The 17,583-nt window shown below is 36.9% G+C and overlaps 1 protein-coding gene across 6 annotated transcripts in view; it reads right to left on the bottom strand.

The window, feature by feature from the left end:
• Nucleotides 1–68: 68 nt before the first annotated feature.
• LOC132030292 (uncharacterized) overlaps nt 69–17,583 on the bottom strand; it is a 38,867-nt gene continuing 21,352 nt past the window's right edge. For 4 of the 6 annotated variants that reach the window (XM_059419861.1, XM_059419862.1, XM_059419864.1 and 1 more), the window contains 17 exons: nt 16,500–16,661; nt 16,228–16,375; nt 15,986–16,086; nt 15,120–15,272; nt 14,730–14,777; nt 12,014–12,121; nt 11,276–11,350; nt 9,797–9,847; nt 8,759–8,902; nt 8,537–8,664; nt 5,590–5,677; nt 4,836–4,895; nt 4,516–4,768; nt 2,460–2,611; nt 2,281–2,351; nt 1,321–1,477; nt 69–774 (listed from right to left, as the gene is read on the bottom strand). In XM_059419861.1, coding sequence (XP_059275844.1) covers nt 604–774; nt 1,321–1,477; nt 2,281–2,351; nt 2,460–2,611; nt 4,516–4,768; nt 4,836–4,895; nt 5,590–5,677; nt 8,537–8,664; nt 8,759–8,902; nt 9,797–9,847; nt 11,276–11,350; nt 12,014–12,121; nt 14,730–14,777; nt 15,120–15,272; nt 15,986–16,086; nt 16,228–16,375; nt 16,500–16,661 — 2,070 coding nt within the window. In that variant the 3' untranslated portion in view covers nt 69–603. Of the gene's footprint in view, nt 775–1,320; nt 1,478–2,280; nt 2,352–2,459; nt 2,612–3,256; nt 3,568–4,515; nt 4,769–4,835; nt 4,896–5,589; nt 5,678–8,536; nt 8,665–8,758; nt 8,903–9,796; nt 9,848–11,275; nt 11,351–12,013; nt 12,122–14,729; nt 14,778–15,119; nt 15,273–15,985; nt 16,087–16,227; nt 16,376–16,499; nt 16,662–17,583 lie in introns of those variants that run through there. The other 2 variants (XM_059419863.1, XM_059419866.1) reach the window with 2 other exon arrangements.

Here is a 17,583-nt window from a genome sequence, read left to right as displayed (position 1 = left end):
CACGGGGAGACAAAAGGGAAGAAAATATCTAATCATCAGCCTTAGATATACTTCAAAACAAGAAGCAATTACCTGCAAATTTTCATTGAGATATCAAAACTTGGCAGTAAATTGTATACAACTTGTTGGAGAAAAAACTAATACTCAATAAGAACACATAAGGATGGTGGATTGTTCCCTCAGCTTCAAATCGCTTGCAGAGTGGACATTCACAACACAAAATTGGAGCTCCTCAAGAACAACACTATGGTACATACTGAGGGGGTACATATAAATTTGTTCTTTAGATAACATACGTGACCCGTAATTATACAGTAAATATGAGGATGATAGTAACAATTAGCTATATAGCTTGCTCGGCCGAACGGAATCACCCATCTAGATAGAAGGGTCGTTCACTCCCTATTCTTTCAGAGGTTGCTTGCGGATAGAAGGGTCGTTCACTCCCTATTCTTTCAGAGGTTGCTTGCGACAGTAGCATTAGCTAGGCAATCAAGGCAAGCCGAACAGAGTTAGTCCTAGGGTGAAGATCATCGGATCGAAAAATGGATTGAGCTGGCTAATTACTTGCACTCCAGAGGAAAGCAAATTTTGTAGCGTAATTCAGCAGCTACTGGATCTTTGCTGCCTAGTGTATTCCCAAAGTGCAATGGCACCACTGACATGAACGTTGAGTGATCGAACTATTCCCAACTGCGGGATTTCGATGCAAGCATCCAGAATGTGAATTATGTCCACCGGTATACCCTCTTTTTCTCGGCCAAGGACTAAGACCTACATGTATTCAACCAATCATCAGACTCATTACAAAGGTACTGTCCTGAGGATATCATGAATAACATCAATATATCAATTTATTTTACGGATCATGAACAAAATCAGTAACAAAGTCACAAACTTCCAAAGGCTAGAATAATTATCTAAAACTACTTACTATCACAACTTTCAATTCATTTCGTGAAAGAGAAATTTCAAAAAAGTAGTTTGTGCCTTCACGAAAGATTGGTGTGATGGTCAACTTGGTGATACATACGTTTCCAGTTTAGCAGTAGCACACTCTTTTTTCCTAACCATTTCTTATACAAACCACATGGTATACAATATTATAAACAATAAAAAGTTATTGATACTTGGTATAACATAGCGCTTCAAATTAACAGAAAACAGAAGGGTACACTACTTCATTGGTCTTACTATTTACGCACATGGCATGTGGACCATGTTGACAATAGTTGACATCAAACTGGTGCAGGTTATTTCACAATAGTTTTCACTCAAGGAAAGAAGACGAAACCACCATGTTGAACGTATGAAACTCACCGTCCTCTTAGGAAACACGTATCGGTCAAGAGAAATGCTATTTGCTGTTTGCTCCAGACCTAAGATGGAGAAACCTTCTTGCTGCTTCTTTTCCAAGAAAACTTTCATGCTACTAACTGGGACTTCAACAATGGGTACCCATTTCTCTGCAGTTACACTACACATACAGCAATTAATTCCAGTCAATTGCAAAGGTGCCCATAATCATGATTATCCGTATAACCAACCATTTCCTCTCCCACTTAGAGAACACATTCTTTCTCTATCAATGTACTTACCCATTCATTGGTAATACTGATCTAAAATTCCAATTCACTAAAACAAAATTTTACATGGAGAATTTGCAAGTCCAGCTAACTCGGTTCTTTCAAGTTCTCCTTGTATTTTTATTTTTTTTTTATTTTTTTTTTTACCAATCAAGAAAAGTCTTTGAAGTTTTTCTTCCGAAGTACTTATCAAGGAGGTTCATTTAATATTAATCAACTGATGCTTATTTTGTTGGTTCTTCATGTTACTTATCAAAAGACAATTTCAGTTGATTTGTACATTTTGTTACCATTTGCTGTAAACACGCAGCTCCTTTCACTAAAATCACCTTGACCACAATGTTAATCTAGAAGTCAAAGTGCACAGGCATACTCCATTAATTTTTGCACAGAGACATGAAATATTAAGAGACTTCAAAGAATTTATGGGTTAGTTCATTATATCAGGCAATCCAGTTTTACTTTCAATTGTGCAACAGCAACCGCATCATCTTTATTCTATTCAAGGATGTCATCAGATCCTCATTTATATTAACGCGAAGGAGATAGAAAAATTTAGTTATGCTCTATATAAAGGCAAGAAATCTCATCAATCATCCATTTCACTGCACCCTGTCTTGCTTCAGATTTCTTTGCATCTGCAATGTGAAAAATTAAAGCAAAGCCAAAGCACATGCAGTAATACCATCAATACCTGATCAATTGGAATTGCTTGTCTTTCATTACTTTTTTGTCAGCAATGGTCAGTGCAGATGCTTTAAATACCTGTTACGAGTCAATCAGAAAGAACAATGAACCTCCTGAAACTACAAAAGCATGTGCATACAAACACCCAAATCCACAAAGCACAGAAACAACAACGTGATTGCACACCTCACAAGTTCGTGCCAATCCTGCAAGATTAGGTATCCGATCAATTAGTGATGCTACGAGGATAATATCTTGCCGACTTGCTTCCGACTTCTCAAAAGCTACAGTTTTTAAATGCAGCAACTGATCAAGAAGCTGATCTTCCTTTTCTATGTCTGCATTTACAGAGAAGCACCAAGCAGGACAATCAATGAGATAAAATTCTTGAAAATACTTGAGATATAAACTGTGGAAAGTGATGGAAAGACCCTTCTCATAACTTTCAGAACATGACTACTGTTATATATCATATAAGTTCACATTGTTACTTAACAAGGGTCGACAGCATTACATCTAATTTAAGGTTAAGCTTACATATATATTGTATTCAATGACTTGCAATCGAGTTTGACCTTTATTTGTTAGTGACAAGCAGGTGAAAGTAAAAGTTGCATTAAGGTAGCCTTTCCAAGACATCAATAGGAGCAGATAAACATGAAGTTTCTTACTCCTTGTCAGTTTGCGAAATAGTATTTCCATTTTGTAGAAGAACCGAGTCAATTCAGGTCCAGACCTTATAAATTGTCGGAGTCCACAATTTTCAAGTTTGTTGAACGACGACAAACTTAAACACATCCCAAGATAAGTAATAAACTGACAAGGAATAAGAAACTTCAAGCTAATAATCTTAATGACATGAACTGTTATACTATGATATTCTATCCAATATAGAAGTAAAGAAATTTAAGAGTTAGTATCTTCATGTTTGGCTTCAGCACTGAAGAATAAATCAAAACCTTTGGTAGTTACCTAAAACAAAACAAGGGAATGGAAGTTTTTCTACGCTCTCCTTTCCTTTTCATCCTTTTCTGTAGTTCGAGAATGTTGAGGAAATGGACCTTGGGTCGAACTCAACCCCAACAAACTAGCTCATAAAGGGAAGATTACCCAAGACCATATAAGAAGCATAAACCTATTCTCTCAACTAACCTGGGACATTTAACATGGGTCCCCACACGGCGAGAGGTGGACATCTGGAGTGCGGATACATAACATGGGGACCCAACATTGCATAAACCAAGAATTGAGATGGGTCTGACTCTTGCACCATATTAAGAAAATCAACCTTGGCCTAACTCCACAAAAAAAAAAAAAAAAAAAAAAACACCTCAGGAGGTAAGCATTTTCCAAGACTATATAAGGAGACAACTCATTACCTCAACCAATGTGGGATACTTAACACAGAAACAAAGTTGAGAAATAAAAATGCTTTTCCTCGAGGGAGTGGATGGGGATCAGAGGAAATTCCAGGAAAGCATATTAGGTACATTGCGCAAGTGACAAGCACACAAGTTGAATTATTCATGCAATGAACTTATTGGTCTAACGAATTAATTGTATGGACAATTTATACTATGCTTCCTCTGTGTAATTCGAGACAAGGTGGGAGTGGCCTCGGTGGAGGATTAGATGCGGGAATCGCGGCTAAGATGGTTCGGACATGTGCGGAGATGTACAGATGCCCCAGTGCGGAGGTGTGAGAGGTTGGCTAGGAATGGTTCTAGGAGAGGCAGAGGTAGGCTGAAGAAATATTGGGGAGAGGTGATTAGACAGGATATGGCGCAGGTCCAGCTTACCGAGGACATGACCTGAGATAGTCACAGATTAGGCTCGAAGGCTAGGAGGTAGTTTAGCGTAGTCCTACTTAGTCATAGTATTATTCTAGTAGTTTTATTTTTTGGCCTTCGATTTCTACTAATATCTGTTGTTTCTTGTACTTCGATTATCGTACTATTATGTGGTAGCTTATCGTACTATTATGTGGTAGTTACTGCTTCTTTGTTTTTTCTTTTTTCAAACGGCTTTTTCATGCTTTTTACAGTATTTTATATATTGCTTTGAACTGCTTGTCCTTGTGCCGAGAGTCTACCGGAAACAGCCTCTCTACCTCCCAAGATAGAGGTAAGGTCTGCGTACATTCTACCCTCTCCAAACTGTGTTGTTGTTCCTCTGTGTAATTGACCTTCTCATACCAAATTGCGATGCATATCAATACGAAATCAGTATTGCATCCAGTTACCTAGTAGTGATTTTAATGGCCCTCCGTTTTCCAACAAGACGGTAGAAGCAAAACTTTGCATTTCATGTCTGGAAACAGTAATCTTCCTTTGGAAATCTAGTGATATATCTTGCAGTGGCATAACAGCTGTTTGCCCTTGAGTAAGATTTCCAGACATCTCCCTGCACTTTCCATCATTGTCAACAAGCAAGCTCTCATTCTTGATAGCTGCTGCATCTTTGGCCATTGAGCATCTGAGATCCTCCCTAGCCTCCTGGAAATAAAGGGAAGTGAGCAACAAAACCATGAAATACAATGAAATAGTGAAAGTGAGCACTTACATTTAGGAAATTAATTACTTGATCCATGAGGGTTGCTGATACACATTCAAATTCAAGCTCCTACATATATCACCAGTGAGAAAAGGACATAATGTTCTCAGAAATTAGAAAAAGTACGTGGGCAAAGACAAAACTGGCAAATATGGTCACTCTACCTTACTTTGGCACTATAATTGCTTTCAACTTCAGCTAAAGTGTGAAAGGAATGTTCGACAACAGCTAATAAAGGGGATTATTTTATTATTGTTATAATTAACCTTTTTAAGTAAGCCGATTTTATGCTCATATTAACGGTTGTACCACAAGGATCGATAAATTAAAGTTCCAGTGCTTCTGAAACTGCAAGGGTAAAATACATATGGTTCACATTGAAAAGTTAGGCGGGGCAATCACAGGGACAATTTCCTAGCATAAACATATTACTCCCTCAGTTTCAATTTGTTTGAACCTATTTCCTTTTTAGTCCGTGCCAAAATGAATGACCTCTTTCCTAATTTAGAAACAAATTCACTTTATGAATGATTTACAGCTACACAAATTTTCAAAGCTAATTTTGAACCACAAGTTTCAAAAGTCTTCCCTCTTTCTTAAATGTCGTGCCCAGTCAAATGGGTTCATATAAATTGAAACGGAGGGAGTAGTTCACATCAAGCCATTAGACAGCAGTCAAAGACAAAATCTTCCTAACGTTACTATGTATTTGCCAGAGGACAGATGATACTCTAAGCTTTGACCAATCGGCAATATCCCTCACCTCAACTCGAGTACTGAAAATTCCAGCTGGTGTGACTGACTTATTTGGATCAAAAGCATCCAGGTAACCTTCCATTGATGCTCTTAACCTGTGACGGAAAGAAACAAATGATTAGGTCAAGTCTATGCACCTTATGTAGATATCAATACATTTTCTGCACACTGGCTAACGCCATAAATCATAATAATATTATAAGGTGATGCAGGCCCGAGAGACACTCGAGATTGGAGGCTTCCATCTTAAATTCAAGAGTTTGGAGTGCTTTAGAACTGTGTGTAAGGAAGACCGAAGACAACAAGATCCCTTTGATAAGAGAAGACCACAAGATCCTTAATATGCTTAAATGGATATTTAGAGAAGAGGAGACCAAGACTTACGAGAGTAAGAAAGCACAAAGGAGCAAGTGGGCCATCTCAAGGAGAATGGTTCCCAACTAGTCCATATAGCTTATTTTAATTAGAGTTGTAGCCTAAGGGAATTTTGGATAAATACTTATGTAACCCTTAGTATTGATAGTTGTTATTAGGGTTTTAGGGAAGCTAGTTTTTGGATAATTGATGACTACTCTTTGTGAGTTTGGGAAGAACCCTCGAATCTCACTTTTTTTTTTAATAAGGAAAATAGATTCATTGATAAGTGGCTTCAGACTCGAACCGAAGACCTTCAGTGTGTGAGCTGACGTGATAACCAACTACACCACGAAAGCTGTTAAGAACGCTTGAATCTCTTCAATTGAACCTCTCTAGGATTCTTCAAGGTAAAAGTTCTGTGTATGAGTTGAATTCCTCCTCCCCCTTGGTTTGATTTCTATTAGTTGTTTGTAATTAATAGGTCTACATGCACTCTCTTAGGTTGACCACTTATATCTTTTGATAAGATAAACAACCAAGTCCTAAAACAAGGTATTAGAATGCATGATTGGCATAGGGTGCTCTACTACCTCTCCATTATTCAATAGCCTACTTTGTTACCAACTCTCTGGACATAATCCATAAACAACTGAAACATCCTAGATTTTTTTTGAGTTTCGGAAGATGATGCTAGTTTGTCAAACTTGTCTTACACGGAGTCATGCCAACTTGAGAAACATACATTCTATATTTCCTCGTCATCCTACTAATCAACCAAAGTCGCTTTGTCTATAGACTATTCAGATGTTTGTTGACATACTCGAGTAAGTTCAACTATAAATTTTGCAATATTCTTTGTTGATGATTATCCAAGATTTTCTTGGCCTTTGATTCTTGCAAATATTAGTCATTTCTTGTACCACAATTATCGTATTTATCTGTGCTAGCTACTGCTTCTTTTTCTCAGACTGCTTTATCATGGCTTTTGTCGCTTTCGTTAGTTTCATTTCCGTTTTGCTTTGTACTGTTTGTGCTTGTCTAACTTTTTCTCGTCATGTTTTCTCTTGAGCCGAGGGTCTTTCGGAAACAACCTCTCTATCTTCTGAGATGGGGGTAAGGTCTGCGTACACTTTACCCTCCCCAGACCCCACACCGTGGGATTTCACTGGGTATGTTGTTGTTTTGTTGTTGATGATTATCCAAGATGTACTTGGACTTTTTTTGTTAATCCATTTCCCAAAAAAATTAGTGCCAATATTCCAGTCGTAATTTCATAGTGATAGTGCAATGAAGTTTATCCCTCAATTTTAGTAGTTTATAAATTTTTAATTTTATTTTTATTGTTTTGAGAAAGTTAGGATTTTTTAATTATGTACAGCACTAAGATGGTGCTGACAATTATGCAAAAATATAACAAAAAGCCGAAGTATTTCCTTTATTCCTGTAGGAATTCCATGAATTCCAACATTGATTCAGCCTCATTTAGAAATTCCTTTCTACACCAGCATGAAAAGCATGAGAGGCAAGGGACCCCTATCTCAATCCTCTAGAATTTGCAAAGAAGCCACAAGGCCACCAACTTACTAGTACAGAGAATTGACTATCGAATATCGATATACTGAACTTAATCATCTTTCTCCAAGACCCATCATCATCATTATCAAGTCCAGAAAATTCTTGTTCACGTGATTAGAAGCATTTCTATATCCAATTTGCATAAGACTATTGGTTTCATATTCTTTTTGCAGAATCCACCACCTTATTTGCCACTAAGAAGTGCATCTATCTGCCTTCTACAAATAGATTCTGATAGGTTGACTGAACCAACATCTTCTTTAGTGTATAAGTTCTTTAGGAATTACTTTGAAGATGATTCCCACCAAACTAGTGGGTCTTTATGTGTTTCTTGATCCCTTTTTATGATAGAAATAATGAAGGATGCATTGAGGCTCTTTTAATACAGAAAGCAACGGCTTGAAGTGTGTCGCAAATTACAACTTGCATGTGCTTGTGTGTGAGCATTCACAGTCATACAACATCTTTGATAAAGCTAATCCTCAGAGTGTATCCAATGGTATGAGAGAAATTTTAAAAGCACGTCATGTTACTTTGCTCAAATACCTTCAGCAGCAAAGACTTTAGATTTCCAAGGTGAATGTGATCTGTATATGCTTAATACCTCATAGGTATATTTGGTTAAGTACATTGTTTTGGTTACAAACTATTTAGGTTTTTAAGGGGAATGATATATGTTTGCATTCCATCTTACCTAACTTCCAGTGACCTCCTTCCCTTTCAATAGCAATCTGTCCTATAGTGCAGCTCTTCTAGAGTGATCACATATACCTTTAAATTTCAGTTTGTGATAAAGGATGATTCTACCTGTTTGATGGTAACGGATAGTTAAGACCATAACTCCTGTTTTGCTCCGTGTTTGATATATACTTTTAGTTTTTTTTCACCCTTTGTTTTTTCTAATTTTGTACATATAATACTTTTGTGAGAGTGTATTTTTGTCTGTGCTGGAGGGAACAGTATGGAATGAAAAAGTAAAAAAAGAATTATTATCTTAGACGAGCTCATAAAAGACAACTTACCGCACACAGTCAGGGTTATCTTGCAAATACGATCTCAAATCTAGAAAGCACCTTTCCTCTAAAGCCATGTTTGCATAGAAACTAGAATCTGATGGCAACATTTTTTGAAGAATTTGATGCACTAATAACTGCAAAAGAAAAATGTAACATCCCACTCAAAATCATAGCGCCAATTAATATGGTCAGCAAAGACCACAAAGTCCAGCACACAAAGGAACCAACCTGGGTGAAACCACGTAGAGTATGATGGTGTGAGGTCAATAAAGGAATTATACAAGGCAGTAGTTCACTCAGATGCCTGGACTTGTACTCTTCAGTTGAGTGAAGGATGATATTTGCAGCTATAAATACATAGGAAGATAGAGCCTGCAACCATAAGAAAACATAAGGTGATGTTTTCCCGTCATAGCTAGTGGATAGGCAATTTAGTACAATTGAAGGCAGTAGTAAACTACACATCTTATCGAATGTGTGTAGTCACATGATAACAAAGTAAATTAGTATTCATCGAGTTCTAACTCAGTCCACCAAAAGAAGATAGCTATATTTGAACTTCCCTACCACAAAAATGGACATGTATGACAATTTGACAAATCACAATTTCGCCAGTGCATTAAACAAATGCATTTTCAAATCCCTTACCCTGTGAGGGGAGGGTACTTCTTTCACTTTAAATTAAAGTGATTGGAAGTTGTGCTAATTTATCAAACAACCAAAAAAAAAAAAAATCATTATGCTGGTCCCCTCCACTGCCTCTTTAATTTTCACATCAGTACATTTTGTAATATAAAGTTTGCACTAGCTTTCGTTATTTATTAAAAAAAAAAAAAAAAAAAACAGTTTCCTGCTTTGAAGAAACAGTCTCCATTGAACAGTGAATGTTGTAGCAGGATTATACATTATATTCTCCAGCGGAAGGATGAAGAACTACTACTTCCAGCAGAAGCAAGCCTTTACAATTTTAAAGTCTTGCTACCCACTCAAAGGATGTTGTACCCCCTTCTAAGTCCAAACTTCTCCATTAGTTTTCTTCACCCAAATTCGAGTAAAAAGACAGATAAAAAATTAGTAATTGTGAGAACATGTTTAATTTACAAGAATCGTAAGGAAAGACTAAAAAATGTGACTATTTATTATTCTTCGGTGCATATCATCCTTGTGCAGGTATCATGCTAGCCTATGCGATACAATTCCAATTTATCTGTAAATTTGAAGTATTAACATCTTATCTGTTAGAAAGTGGAATGAGAAAGAGCTCACCTGAGGCCGCATATTATAATCTCGAAGCAATGGTACTAATTCTTGCCCAACCTGCAACAGAAATATGAATAAGACAGAAACCCTCAGCTATTAAATGAATCAAAGATTCTTGGGAACGAGAAAAGAGAGAAACTCCTGTAGAATTTGATAGTTAACAACTAGTAGTTACAACAAGGCTCCTCATATAGGAGTTTTGGGGTTCATACAATAAGATAAGTTTCTCAATATTTTGGGTTCCCAATTAGTTTTTCATATTCAGTAAGAATATTATACGCCATATTCTTTATGATTTTCTCGATTTTTTTTATTTTTTATTTTTTATTTTTTGATAATCGTGGATTCGTGGTGTCCGGGACAGCTTGTGTGCACCTCTACTAATTCTACAGGACACCTGCCACCTCCACCAGCAACAGGTACTAGGTAACTCTATCCACCAAGGCTAGGACAAATGGGCAGAGATCACCTAGTGTTGTTGTCTCTGCTGGGGTTTTGAACCTGAGAACTCATGGTTCTCAACCCACTAGGCCACACCCTTGGGTGATTTTCTTGACTTTCAACAACAACATAATCATTATGAATATTTATTCAACAGATACAATCATCGGTAACTCAAGAAACAACTCCTCCGTAAATAGGGATGGATAATGCTATAGAGGTATCAAAGACTTGTGGGAAAGCTAATCTCATACTATCTTGCATGTGCAGCAAAAGTTCAAACTCGAGATAACCATAATACTGAATTGTGTGGCATCCATCTAAAAGCTTAAACTGTTAGAGAGTGCACGTTTTTACCTTTTCAATACCCCGCAACCCAACCCCCCGCCCCCACAAAAAATAAAAATAAAAAAAACATGTGCGTGCCTGATGTTTTTCATATGCCCAACAAGTGTAAATTCTTTTTGATAATGAGTAAAGATATAGATTGTGGACATCACATGGGAGCCCCACAGTAGGGAAACCAAGAATAGAGTGAGTCTGACTCTGAGACCATATGGAATTGTGTGACCATCTCATCTAAAAGTTAAAAGTTGTTAGAGAGTGCACATATTTATTTACTTAATTATGTTTCAACACATAAGCTCAACAATCACCATTTGAAACAATGTATATCACATAGCTAACACGTAATGCAAATGAACGCATCTTCCTACCCAACTTAAGGAGGAGACAACACTGAATATAGGTTTATATCTAAGCACATTTTGGAATCAGCTGACACAGAATGAGATGATTTTCTGTATGGAATTCTACCAGGATATTCACATATTCAGAATGTCACAGATGTGGAAAGAGAAAAAACAAAAACAAAAACATGAAGCGAATAAAATAAACTGAAGGGAAAAGGAGAACACTGCATAATAAGGACAAATAAGCCCTAATCATCACGCAAGATATCAAAATGTCAAATGAGACAACACGGAAAAATCTGATCTTATGAATAGAACAACCAAAAAGTAAATTTATCAGAGAATTCCGTACCAGCAAAGGAAAGTTCAAGTAGACATGGATCGCAAAAGTTTCCAAATACTGTCGAACTGAAGGGAAATTGTTTCTCTACATGGAAAAGAACAGTAAGTCATTAGGATCAGCAATGGAGCTGCTCGATATAGGAGGCGAATCATTTGAGCACATATGAACACTACCTCCATTACCCAAAAAGAGAAATTGGCTTTCATATACAAACAACTATGTCATATAACTGTATTTATTGTATGAAGCAGCAGATGCTAATTAAACTCTTGAGAATTCTGACCTAACTAAATAAATCCTATCTTCTTTTCTTTCTTCATTTTTGAGGTGTTTTTTTTTTGTTGTGCGGGGGTGGGGGTGGGGGTGGGGTGTGGGTGGTTTTGGGGAGGCAAATTCTATGTTATTTAACAACTTGAATCATTTCTTTTTTGTCTTCATAGCGTCTCCTATTTCTTTCTTTCCATATACTCCATGAGACACTTAGTTGGATAGTCATCCAAAGCTTCTTTTGAAATTTACCATTGTAGCTTGACTGCCGACACCCTATAAATAATGTATTTATATAAAATATTATAACAAGAATAATTGTCATTGTTATTGTTCATCCGTTAGTAATGTTGTTGTCGTAAGAAAGGTCAGCAAAATTGGGCTCCTCCTTTTCCTTTCTTCTTTCAGAGGCGATAACAGTCAATCAGGAATCAACTATATAAAAGAACAATAAATAGATTTACAGGCCGAAGTTCTTACATAAAGAGATACATGCAAGTTATGGGTAACTTGCTGGACAATATCTTGGTCAACAAACCGTGACAAAATGCATATCATCTGCCATGCACGAACTTTGCGCCTATGAATCTGCCCAAGAAGAAGAAAGATAAGGGCTAATCTTTCTGAGAGAAAGGTAAATGTATTATAAAACAGCACTAAGGAAGTGCTGGAATAATTACACATTTGAGCAAAAACCAAAAAGGATAAGGGCTAATCACAACACTGGTTAAGAAATGATCACCAATTTAGAGAAGAAAACAGAATTAAGGTGTAGCTCACATACTTGTTATATCATCATTAAAAAGGCCATGTACTGAAAGGCATCCCTCTAACTCAGATAAATATCAATCTAGCCCTCCAGTGAACTCCTAGAACTAGACACTTTATAATCAAAGGAAGAACACTTGCATCCAAGAAAAATCACAAGAACTAGAATGGAGATAATAGTCAAAATACCCCCCAACGTTTGACCAAAATGCCAACTACACACCGAACCTTTGCGGGGGTCCTATTACCCCCCTGGACAAATTTTTTCAGTAGCAAAATGGCCCTTTTTTGCTGATGTGGCAGTCCAATCTGCCAACCCCCAAATATTAAATGGCAAATGGTTGTAAAACGTGCCACGTGTTTAATTTTGCCCCATTTTTTATTAATTTCCCCCTTCCTCCATCCATCTACTCTTCTTCAAAAAAAAAAAAAAAATCTCTCAATTTTCCATACTCCATTTTTATTAAGGATCTGAAAACCCATACCCAATTCTCCTTCATCTTCATCAACATTATCATCATCATCATCATCTTCAAGGAGTTGAAAAAAAAATCACACCACTTGCTCAAATCTAATCCAAACAAACCCAAATGTGAAAGGAATTAACACCAACATTGCCTCTTCTTTGGGGTGGTCTTTAAATTTTGCCCCTCATATTTGCGGTCTTTAAATTTTGCCCTTCATAAAGTTTTGCCTTAGCTTGGATACCGAGGTTTTGGGGAACCCCCGCTCAAGCATAAAATAAAGGCTAATCACATAAATCTCGAGGGGGCATAACTTTTCCTCAAGACATAGTTTAGTTATGCCTTATGGAGCAAAACTTTTCCTTAAGGAACTATTAAGACTTTTTAATTAAGGCATAACCAAAAGTATGCCTTAACTAAAAGTGTGACTTGAAAAGTTTAAAAAAAAAAAAAAAAAAAAAGCAAAGTCCTCTCCGGCATAACTTTCTTAAGGAAAACTAAAGTTATGCGGAGGGGGCATAACTTTTCCTCAAGTATAATTTAGTTTTGCCTTATGGGGTAAAATTTTTTCTTGTAGAACTATGCCTTATGGGGCATACTTTTAATTAAGGCATAACCAAAAGTATGCCTTAACTAAAAGTGTGCCTTTAAAAGTTGCAAATGCCCCCGGCATAACTTCAGAAACTAAAGTTATGCGGAGGGGGCATAACTTAATCAGTTTTAAAAAGAGATAAAATAAGGAATTGGGCATACACCATAACCAAAAGTATGCCTTAACTAAAAGTGTGCCTTTAAAAGTTTAAAAAAAAAAAAAAAAAAAAAAATTCTGAAAGGCATGCCGGAGGGGGCTAACTTTTCCTCAAGGCATAATTTAGTTTTGCCTTGGGGCAAAATTTTTCCTTAAGGAACTATATGGGGGTATATTTTTAATTAAGGCATAACCAAAAGTATGCCTTAACTAAAAGTGTGCCTTGAAAAGTTAAAAAAAAAAAAAAAAAAATGTCTCAACAAAGTCCTGCCCTCCCGGCATAACTTTGGTTTTTCCTTTGGATAGACACACTTTCCCCCCTATCTTGCGAAATTATTTTTTATTTTAAACGAACGGGGTTCGAACCTAGAACCTCAGGTATCCAAGCGAAGGGCAAAACTTAAAGACCACAAGGGCAAAATTTAAAACCACCCCAAAAGAAGGGCAATCCGTGCAAAAAATTGTTAAACAATCAAGAATTTAGAGAAACCCATTTAGTGAGCTTTCTCCAAATTCTTAGCAATGAGTTTAATTTTCTCCCCAAATCAACTCAAAGAATTAGTGCTTAAATAACTCCAACCAAGCAACAAGTAGCAACTCCAAACAAGCAACTTCCAATCAGATTTTCTTTAACAAGATTAGATTTTTCATCCTTATTTTTTTCCATTTTTCCTTCTTTTTCTTTCTTCGATTTTTCATTTTTTTTTCTTATTTTCGTTTATGGTGGAAAGTTGTTCTTTAACAAGTTGTTCGGAATCATATGTGGATTTTCTTATGAGATTTTCGTTTATAATGGATATTATTTTGACAACAAAAAATGGGGATGGATATTAAATAGGGTGAAGATGAAGATGAAGTCTAAAAATGGAGTTCAAATTTTATCTACTTGGCATCATATGTGGCAGCTTAGTTGGCGTCCAAAACAGGTCAGATGCAGATTTTTAAAGGCCGTCACGCGCCACTGGGCGGTGTATTCACGCTCTCTGCCACATCAGCAAAAAAGGGCCATTTTGCTACTGAAAAAATTTGTCCAGGGGGGTAATAGGACCCCCGCAAAGGTTCGGTGTGTAGTTGGCATTTTGGTCAAACGTTGGGGGGTATTTTGACTATTATCCCAACTAGAATGCTTATAGGAAAAACCAGAACTTCACCATCTCCTATCTTTGGTTCCTTAAGCTTATAACAGATAAGAAAGGCAATGAATCAAAGTACTTACCGCACTATACTTTTTGCACAACTCTTTAGAAAGATCTTTGTCATTCACCTGCATAAACAATCTAGAAGTTGGTAACTCCACAAATAAGTTACATGAAGCATAGTCAATAGTCAATGTGCTTGTTACAAACATATGTCAGCTATTAAACATGACATACTTAAGCATATATGTATAATTTCTTATCTATATAATGACATTCAAGTACACGAGCGGTTACTGTCTATAAATTGACATATTCTTGAATTAAGTATTCAGTTGTAAGTCTATACTGAGAACTGAGAAGTTTGCTTTTTATATGTGTTGCGTTGGGGGAGGGTGGTTGTGGGGTGTGGGTGTGCGTGTGGGGGGGGGAGGGGTGTCAACAAGGATGATAATAGCAGAATCCAATACCACAGCATCAAGAAGTTCGAGTAGGAACATCTTGCCGGATACAAGAGCAGCGCTACCGTTTCTATCTTCATTGCGCATACTGGCTATTTCTGCAAGTCTGTAGAACATAACTGCCACTGATACACGTGCATACAACTCTGTGTTAATGAATTCCTGGTACACAAAGCCAACACAGTATCAATCCCATCAGAAACTAGTTGAATGTTAGGACATTTTCGGTACGGGGGGAGCTAAAATTCACTAACATTAATTACTGTCCACAGAAGCCAAAGAAGAATAACTTTGGAATAAACTGCATTACTTTTTTTTCCCAACAATTAGAACTAAGAATAGAAAACAAAGAAAGAAATAAAATGGAAAGCGGTAGTCGCTTATAAAATGCATTTGATCAACAACTCACTGAAACTATGAGGTTCTAAATTGCTATCCTAAGTCATCTAGTTGATTAAGTTTTATCTTTATATGCAAAAACTAACTTAAAATAGAAAATTAGGAATTATTTGCATAAAACTTTTTGTTAATTTGTCAAAGATACTCCAACTCCATAAACTGCAACTCTCATTTATATGCATGACTTGCCTAAAAGCACAGCAAGAATCTTATGACTGCTGATCAAACAGAAATAGCAACTCATTGGAGCTCAGTTTAAAAACTACTCGCTGTTTGGTTAAAAGAAAGATGCCTGGTGCCATAGCAATGATAAAAAAATCAATAGACATGACAAAATAGGGGCGATAAGTCAGTGTTCTTCTAGTGTTTAAGAATAATAAAATGAAATCAATCAGTGAGCTGCCTTCATTCTTTTGTACCAGTAGAGGTTCATGCTTATAGAGGGTGATCTCCAAAAATAGATGGCATTAACTTACTTCAGTCAGCTCAGGGTCTGGGCTTTTAGCCAGCACTAATACTTCAATTTTGGCATCATGATTTTCAGACAATTCAGCTTCGAAATCCTCATCAAATGCAACTGAAGAGAGATGAAGTTGCATGTACAAAAAAGAACAAGTTCACTGTCATCAGAAGATACTGACATGACAGAAAGCAAACTACTCCACATATCTATAAACAATAACATAATCACTGATGTAAATTGAAATTTGGGAAATACCTGAACCATATTGTGTTAGCAACTTTAGCTCTTTCATATAGAACTTTATAATACTTGGACAAGCAAGCCAAAGTCCAGTTATATGCAAGGCGGCTAACCGAATGGTTCGTGGACTTCTAGTGCCCTCCTCAAGTATTTTCTCCATAAACTGCAGAAAGTGGAGATGTAGTCACTTTTCCGAAAAACTGGTAAGCAAATGAGCTAAGTATTTTATCAGCACAGTATCAGCAAAAACTGAGCACAAACACACAGAAGGGAGGGAGACTACCCACCCACTTCAAAGGTCCAGGTGCATTCTCATATTCATGCATCTTCTCATTGCCAAAAACAGAATAGTGCATCACAGAAGACATAAGTGCAGCAATAGGAGCAATTCTCCTTTTTTTGCAGCTGACATGTAAAATCCAAGAAGAGCGGACCAGCTTCCACATCATCTGCGGGAGAATAGTTAGTGAATATTCAATAGGTGATTCACCTGACATCACATGAATGTCCATCCACGATTAGCATAAAGTCAAAGTGATTAATCATTTTGGAAAGGGGCAGGGGTAATGATAAGGGAGGAGCAAAATGAAATTTTTAACTAGTTCCCTGTTTCAATAACAAAATTGAAAGACGTAAAGGATCACATTGAATCTTATTATCAAGTATTAACACAATAGTCAACTCCATAAACACCACACATAGTATTATCAATACCTCCTTTCATACAGAAATACCTAAATTGTCACTACAACAACTAGACCTCAGTCCCAAACAAGTTGGGGTCGGCTACATGAATCTCCACTTCTCCATTTAAGCTCATTTCATATCATCATCATACTACTAGATATCACCTATATGGATCTTTTTCTTCCGTTATGCCCTGTCTTTAGCTAAGTCTACATTGATACTAAGCAAAATTATTTTATGCCATTAGAAAGAAGTTCCGTGCAGGTCTGCCAGCAAACATTTGGTAGCGTAGGTTGCACTTGAGAAATTATCTACGACAGCTGTTAGGGGTTATCCTACAAATCAGAATTCACTGGAGCTTAAAGCCCCAACCAGCTAGATTCAGTCATTTATGGAAAACAAATCAATCATTTGACATAGTTGTCTTACCTGTTGTTCGCGGATGATACCTTGGTTTTTTGTGATGCAGTTGAGACCCAGTTGGACTATTTAAGCCAATTCTCACATGGTTTCAGGCGGTATTTGGACTTAAAATTAATTTGAGGAAATGTGAGATTATCCCTGTTGGGGAGGTGAACAACATTGGGTCGCTTGCTCGTGTCTTGAAGTGCCGGGTCGGAGCTCTGCCGACTAAATGCCTCGGAGTATCACAAGGTGCCTCGAACAGGGATCTTACGGTATGGA

Source organism: Lycium ferocissimum, chromosome 9 (assembly GCF_029784015.1).
Source record: "Lycium ferocissimum isolate CSIRO_LF1 chromosome 9, AGI_CSIRO_Lferr_CH_V1, whole genome shotgun sequence".
Taxonomy (NCBI): Eukaryota; Viridiplantae; Streptophyta; class Magnoliopsida; order Solanales; family Solanaceae; genus Lycium; species Lycium ferocissimum.
This window is presented reverse-complemented; position numbering and strand designations above follow the sequence as displayed.